Genomic DNA, 7,723 nt, shown 5'->3' with positions numbered 1-7,723 from the left:
CAAATTCTCATACAAAATATAATAAACAATTCAATTTTTTTAAATACTAAAACAATAATAACATTAAAAAATAATATTTTATTCAACTTCATTTAAAACTATCTCATCTTATTTTACTATCCAATTAAACTACACTTAAATTTAAGATACTATTCTTTTTTTCAAAAAAGAATAGGTACACAAAAACAAAAAAGTGATGGAGGCCAAAATCTATATGATTCACACACAAATGGGACATGACGGATTGATAAAGAAAAAATGTAATGTAAGGAAGATAATCTTGGGAACTCGCTCAACCAGGGATAGAGGAGGCAGCCCACTTTTACTAACCATGTATGTCACTCAACACAACCAAGCCATAACCTCGATTGAACAATGAATCACTCAACTCCAAGAAAGCATGCCTCAGAATTTGTTTTTTAATAAATTATTTACATTATCGCCTTTTTTATCATAATATATAGAAAGTACATCATTTTGGCTATATTAAAACTGACATATATAAAATATAACTTGCAACACCCCAATTAATGGCTTAGACAACGCCCAACACTTGAACATATATATTAAGATCAGTTGAGAAACAAAACTAAAAACAAGACAATTTCCAATGCAAACACAATAATTAAAAGAAATCTGGAAACTAAAATGATAGCCAACAAAATCAAAACTGCATTATGCTGATGCAGGTACCAAGTCAGCAGGTGAACGACCTCTTCAGCTAGGATCATGATAATCCTCTTGCATAAAGAAGTAATTTTAGGTGATGATCGGATCGAATATGATCTTAATGGATGGATCACAGAGAGTGCAGTGTTGGTACCAAATGAAGAGGAACTTTCTTAGACACAGTGACGCCGTAAACTTCTCCCATGTCCAAGTGATCTTTCCCATGTACACTAGCACTGGGCATCCTCCAATCAAACCAACATAAGATGTTGGCAATCACATATTCAACTGCAGCAACGCTGAATATCAATCCAGGGCATCCCCTTCTCCCACCTCCAAATGGGAGAAATTCAAAGTCTTGGCCTCTGAAATCAATTGGGTTGTCTATGAATCTCTCGGGGAGAAATTCTTCTGCCCTCTCCCATACGGTGGGGTCCCTTTGTATGGCCCATGTGTTGACAAATACTTTTGTTTTTGGTGGAATATCATAACCTCCTAATTTCACACTTGATGATGTTTCTCGAGGTAGCAACAGAGGAGCTGGTGGATGTAGTCTCAGAGTTTCCTTTAGGACACATTTCAAGTAACACATTTGATGGATGTCATTCTCGTCTATCTTCAACTTGTTGCCCACCACTCTTCTCACATCTTCTTGTGCTCTCTCCATAATGTTTGGATTTTTTATGAGCTCTGCCATTAACCATTCCAAAGTCGTTGAAGACGTCTCGCTTCCTCCCAAAAACATGTCCTGAAATTGTTGAAAAAGAAAACCTTACACGTGATTGTGTGTTGGTGTGTGTGGATGTGTCAAAGTGTTAGAGAGAGAGAGAGAGAGAGAGAGAGACCAGTAAGATTGCTTTGAGGTTGTCTTGAGTGAACTCATAGTCAAGCATACCGTCCTGATCTTGAAGTTGAAGAAGAATATCAACAAAGTCTTTCTTATAATTTGGTTGGTCATGATCATGATCGCTTCTCATTTTCCTGTGTTCTTCAACAACTTGATCTAAAAATGGATCAATTTCTCTGACGACGGCTTTCAAACTTGGGATTAGTCCCGTAAGAACATCAATCCACCCTAGAGAAGGGAAAAAATCTCTGACGCAGAATGCTGTCAATAGCACCACTACCCTTCTTGCTAGCTGTCCAAACCTGCTCTTACCATCTCCTCCTTCATACTTCTGTCCAAGCGTACATCTAGAGACTATATTGTTTGAGGTTGCAAAGAACATTTCGCTTAGATTAACAGAAGTTTGTTTGAGGCACGACTCACGTATCCTATTTGTTAATAAAAGAACCTCTTCTTCCCTTACATATTGGAATGATTGCACTCTTCTGAGACTCAAAAGTTCGAGGACGCAGATTTTCCTTACTTGTCTCCAATATTCACCATAGGATGCGAACCCTATGTCTGTACAACCGTACAGTAATATGTCAGCAGCTGTAGTTCTTGGCCTGTTTGAGAAAGTGATATCATGTGTCTTCATGACTTCTCTGGCCATATCTGCAGATGACACCACAAGGGATGGAGCATGGCCCAAGTGTAAGAGCATCACGGGGCCATACTTCTTAGAAAGGGCTTGAAAAGAGCGGTGTGGGAGTGTACCAAGCTGGTGAAGATTGCCTATAATCGGAAGTTTTGGTGGAGATGGAGGTAAATTGGCTTTGCGACTTCTAAATATGCTTTTAAATGCGAACAGAAATGAAAAGATGAAAATAAGGTATAGGAAGGGACTGACGGGTATCTTTGGTAGCTCTTGCCATGAAGGTAGAAACCATGTTGGCAGAGCCATTTCCACTCAAGTGTTTAGCACTGACAACCCGAACTCTTTCAGTATATATATATATATTATTGTAAAAAGAAGTGATATACTCAATTTCATAAAAGTAAACTCGTAAATTATCATGAATTTATGTGATATATTATATCTATTTTATAAAAAAAAATAACTTTACAATATGATATATCATATAAAACCACGTCAATTTATAAATTTACTTTTATGAAATTCCTTTATAGTTAAATTATCTCTTATTGTAAAATAACAAGCGCAGAATTACATAATTCAAAGTCTCTTGCTAATTGTGCTTGTGCAGATAGGTATGTAGAAAACAGCCGGCTATATAGAGCTATCTTCACCTTGACACTCAACAGTTAGACATATTTAAATCTTAATTTAACCAATCAAAGTTACTTGCTTTAAGCATTTAAATATATTATTTCGTAAGCATTTAATCAAGAAAGGGTGAAAGGCGTGCAATTTCTGTCTCCTTCATCTTTTTTCCTTGGCATTAAGTCCACGATTTTTCTCACTTTTGTTCCGATGCAATTTACTCAACCTAATTTCTTTTAAATCCGCCTTTATTTTATAATTAATACAACCTTTTTCCACGAAACGACAGAATTGCTCTAAAGTATATACATCAGCAAAGATTTCAAAACGATAGATCCATATCTGGATTTGATAATGAAGTTTTTGTCAGAGAGTTAGAATTTTATCATCTTCCTCTCTTTTATTTATTTTTTAATCATTTTATCATCTTTATCATCATAATCTTTTGTCGCTTACTCCTCCATTGCTGTCTTTTTCTCATACTTAGGAAAACTTATTTACAATACTATGCTATGATTCAATGATACTCATTATCGAATAATGTCGCATACTACACTCCGATCTCACTTTCAAGATGATTGAGCAATTACAAATATCACCACCCCTAATGCAAGATGATTGAGCACAGTACAAATATCATTTCGCTTTAAAAAAAAAAAAATATTCAATCCTTCATTCAAGCGGGGGGTTCACAAGAAGGTCAAGTATCATGCCTTGTGTGTACACTTGGATACTTGTAATCTCGTTCAACACAACCCTACTTAAAAACGTGGACAGCCATATTCACTATGCATAACACATCAGGTAGCTAAATATCCCCAATTGTGTCGGCTGCCTTATCTCCTCACATGGTCCCTAGAAAGGAAGGGATGCCTAAGGGCTTGACGAGCTGTTAGCCTGTCTGTCGGATCGTATTTAAGCAAACCCTGCAACAGATGAATGAGATCCCCAGCCGAGTGATCAACATGTTGCATTACCAGGTTCTGTAAATAACATAAACAACATGAATACCGCGATTAGTAAACATGATACTAGTGCAATTTGTCAGCCAGATGAAAAAACAACACGGTACAATTTTGGGTAGAACCATTTAAATAAAGTGTACAAACCTGAAGCCGGGGAAGCTTCATTACAGCTTTAATACTCTCTCTTGAGGTTGCACCATCCGGCCAATCCAATCTTCCTCTTCTAACATACTTGTCTGCACGTCGGCTAAAAGACCAATACCAGGGAAGAACATTAGTCAGTCTATGCTTCTTAAAGATACTGTCACTACAGATGCGTCTCGATATACTTACTCAACTCTTTTCAACATGTGCTGTGGCAATGGACCAAACACCCGCTCCATCATAGCTAGGTGCTCCAAATTCTCATGTGTTTGAAACAAAGCCTCACCCTATATAATGGTAAAAAATACAAGCAAAAACATGATTCTAGTCCTTCATAACCATACCATCCCCCTATCATAAAATAGATTTGTAGATGTACCGTGCAAAGCTCCACTATGATGCAACCGACACTCCATATATCACAAGGATAACTCCAACCAAGTCCTACAAATGAATGGAAACAAGTTTTAGCTCATCTGCTGAGACATGGCATTATTGGGAAGAAAAATATAAAAGAAACTTACCAAGAACAACCTCGGGTGCACGATAATGTCGTGTAGAGACAATATAATTCTGATCTTGACGCTCATAGGTTGTGCTGCCAAAATCAATAACCTTGATGGAACTTGACTTGGGCACTCTTTTATAGTAGGATCCATCTTTTGATGATCGAGAATAACTCTGCATATAGCAGGTTAAAAGAATTAAATTCTCAAGAGCAATATATATGTAGAAACAAACAGTAGAAGCAACAAAAGTAGAAAACGAATGCCATATCTAAAAGAGCAAATACAAATGCCTCTGCTGAGGCAAGGCAGGGTAATACCTTTTAAAAAAGTCAGGAACAGAGAGTAAGTAAAATATTCCTAAAATTATACCTTATAATCCCTGCAATCAGGAACTTTAACATAGTCTGACGAAACTAGAAGTACATTTTCTGGCTTCAAGTCGGTGTGTATAAGCGACAAGTCATGCATAACTGTAAATACGATTAACAGGAACACCATCAGAAAAGAAGGCAGAAGATATACAAGACACAAGATGTAGAAAATCAACGAAACAGAAATTATATATAAAAATTCATTCAAGGCAACTATGCCAGTTTTATTTAAAATAATTACTTTAAAGTACCATGTTTTAACATATATAATTAATGAAATAGTAAGTTTTAAGGTAAACGAAAGATCTATTTATATAGCGAAGTAAAAGGAATTAATATATCTTACATGCAGCCCTAACCAAGAGACTAGAGTGAAAAAATTAAGAAAATTGTATGAAAGAAAGTGACTAGCTTCGGAAATTATTACACACATGCTACACATTCCAATAGTTGTCTGCCAATCTCACGGACTAGATCAATGGGAAATGAGCGATAATTGTTTTTCCGTAGAAAATCGTATAAGCTTGATCCAAGCTTCTCAAACACCTGTTAAAACCATTTGAATTCACTGACAAGTCTTAACCCCAAATTATTTGTTATTGGGGAAATTAATCCATCACAAAGTCATCAATCATATACTTACAATACAGATATGGTTACGATAGTCAAACCAGTTCCGTATTTGCACACAACTGCAAGGAATAAACCCATTTAACAATTGCAAAAGCGCTCATGAAAGCTTCTTAACAGTACCATTAAGGGCAGAAAAAGCATTTACATAAAATAGATTACTCACCGGTTGCCGCCTTTATCGTGTTTACCAAGTTGTTGCAGCATTTCAATTTCTATCATAGCTGCTTCACGATACTTCTTGATTCCACGGACAATTTTAATGGCAACCATTTCTTTCTTTTCTCTGTCCCAGCACTCCAAAACCTGACCAAAGGTACCCTCACCCATTTTGCTGTTGATCTTATCTGGAAATATCAATGAACATAAAAAGAAAAACAGAAACATAAGGAAGGAAGGTGAGATTAAATTAAAAACCAATGCAAACCCACAATTGAGAAATCTAAGAGCTCGTTGTAGTAAAATCTTAAGCCATAATGAAGCATCTTATCACAAAAACCACCAGAGCAAAACTCAACAAAAAATAAAAAAGCAACATTTAGCACTTTTAATTACCTAAACCAAACAAAGAATAAACACACAAGTGGTTAATGATGGTAAAGTGAGATTACAGCGAGAAGTTAAATTTTCTCCAAGCTCAAACATGTAATGCCCATCTTTGTCATCATCTCTCTTTGGGGGAGAACCATTTCGAGCCAATCCCTTATCATATAGAGAAGAACTAGTGGAATGGTCTGAGGATGCACTTGAAGATGCAAAGCTTGTCAGATTTCCAAGCTCTTGTCCACAAAACACTCCTACCTGAGCCTACACACAGCCACCCATTTATGCACCACTCAAGAGATCAAATTATATTCCAAACCTCCCGCATTACTTAATGACATTGCCCAAACCTCGTAATAGTAAAAATTCCAAAACCAAAAGAATATTAATTGAATGAAGAAACACACCACCACCAAATCATACTGGAGAAAATTGCACACTACAAGCATATTAAAAACGCACATCATTCCTAAGAATGGGCAAACAAACGAAATAAAAATATATTTTAACGCAAAAAAAAAAAACCATTAAATTTTACCAAAAAATATGAATCAATAAGAACTTCTCTGGAAAAATTAGAATCGGTGGCAAATCTTAAGGTCATTGTCCCTTCAATTATAGAAAGAAAGAGGACACTAAAGAAGGCTATTAGAAAAAATATATATATATTTGAAAACTCACAAAACAACCAAACTTGTTGACAAAAAACACCTTCTTTTAATATAATAAACAATTTAGCTTTTTTAAATTCTAAAACAATAATAATATTAAAAATAATATTCTAACAATTTTTTATTCAACTTATCTAAAAGACCATCTCAACTCATCTTGAATCCAAACGAGACTCCAAAAAAATTCGAAGAAAACAAAGAATCGATAATGAAAAAGCCGAATCTGACCAACGAGAGCAGGATAAGCAGAGATAATTTGAAATCAAAATTTAGAAAAATAAGAAAAATTAAACCGGAATACCGAGCAGCAGATCTATCCAGATAAAGAGGAGATTTTGAGATAAAACACAGACAATAGATAATAATGAAACCTGATCAAGATCTACAAAAAAAGGATTCGGCCATCATTGAAAGTAAACTGATCTGAGATCTTCAGAGTGGAGGAATTAGGGGAAAGATTATACCTTTGGTGGCTGTGGAAGAACATCCCAGCCCAAACGGGCCCTCTTTGCAGGTCGCCGATCCATGTGCGTGTAAGGAAATTCCATCACGCGCTCCATCTCCATGGTCCAAAACTAAGAAACCAAGGAGTATTATGAGATAAAGGAGATTGAAGGAGATCGATATCTACCGTCAGAAAAAGCTCGAAACTAACCCTAATTTTAATCTCAGGCGTGAGTCGGTTGTGGACGAATCTGTCCGTCCATGCGTCGACTATGTATTGGTGCGTCTGATCGTTCAGACCGGAATTTTATACGCCATCTAGTTACTTTACTTTGACCACAGTTGTGGTTAGAATAGATTTGACCATAGTTGAGTCACCTCGTTCTTTTTTTTATGTGTTTTATTTTTTTTAATTTATTTCAAACTTGGGGTACTTTTTGCAATGGGATGAAGGTTTTTTTTTTTTTTTTCATATGAGATAAGATAATATTAATTGAGATAAAAATTAAAAATTAAATAAAATATTATTAAAATATATTTATTTAAAATTATTTTTTGTATGAAAAAGTTAAATTGTTTATATTATTTTATATGAAAATTTGAAAAAATTGTAATGATAAGTTGAGATGAAATAAAATAAGATGAAAAGTTTTTTGAAAGTAAATA

At 35.3% G+C, this 7,723-nt stretch overlaps 2 protein-coding genes across 4 annotated transcripts; both read right to left on the bottom strand.

Moving 5' to 3' along the window:
• Nucleotides 1-389: 389 nt before the first annotated feature.
• LOC108986000 (cytochrome P450 71A1-like) lies at nucleotides 390-2,476 on the bottom strand. The gene is made up of 2 exons (XM_018958490.2): nucleotides 1,515-2,476; nucleotides 390-1,417 (listed from the first exon to the last, which is right to left on the bottom strand). Exons 1-2 carry the CDS (start codon nucleotides 2,457-2,459, stop codon nucleotides 800-802), a joined length of 1,563 nt encoding a protein of 520 aa, XP_018814035.1. The 5' UTR covers nucleotides 2,460-2,476; the 3' UTR covers nucleotides 390-799.
• Nucleotides 2,477-3,291: 815 nt separating this feature from the next.
• Nucleotides 3,292-7,312, bottom strand: LOC108986008 (serine/threonine-protein kinase AFC2-like). 3 transcript variants are annotated; one of them, XM_018958501.2, is made up of 11 exons: nucleotides 7,078-7,312; nucleotides 6,011-6,206; nucleotides 5,566-5,746; nucleotides 5,413-5,461; nucleotides 5,201-5,315; nucleotides 4,768-4,868; nucleotides 4,414-4,570; nucleotides 4,269-4,333; nucleotides 4,079-4,176; nucleotides 3,890-3,992; nucleotides 3,396-3,763 (listed from the first exon to the last, which is right to left on the bottom strand). In XM_018958501.2, the coding sequence occupies exons 1-11, from the start codon at nucleotides 7,177-7,179 to the stop codon at nucleotides 3,617-3,619; spliced, it is 1,314 nt and encodes a 437-aa protein (XP_018814046.1). In that variant the 5' UTR covers nucleotides 7,180-7,312; the 3' UTR covers nucleotides 3,396-3,616. The 3 variants fall into 3 exon arrangements, with proteins under 3 accessions (XP_018814047.1, XP_035543691.1, XP_018814046.1); XM_018958502.2 differs by lacking the exon at nucleotides 6,011-6,206 and having other exon boundaries at nucleotides 3,292-3,763; nucleotides 7,078-7,185; XM_035687798.1 differs by lacking the exons at nucleotides 5,201-5,315; nucleotides 5,413-5,461 and having other exon boundaries at nucleotides 3,292-3,763; nucleotides 7,078-7,300.
• Between the last annotated feature and the right edge of the window lie 411 nt (nucleotides 7,313-7,723).

Source organism: Juglans regia, chromosome 2 (genome assembly GCF_001411555.2).
Source record: "Juglans regia cultivar Chandler chromosome 2, Walnut 2.0, whole genome shotgun sequence".
Taxonomy (NCBI): Eukaryota; Viridiplantae; Streptophyta; class Magnoliopsida; order Fagales; family Juglandaceae; genus Juglans; species Juglans regia.
The sequence above is the reverse complement of the archived record's forward strand: the minus strand, read 5'-3'. Positions and strand labels throughout refer to the sequence as shown.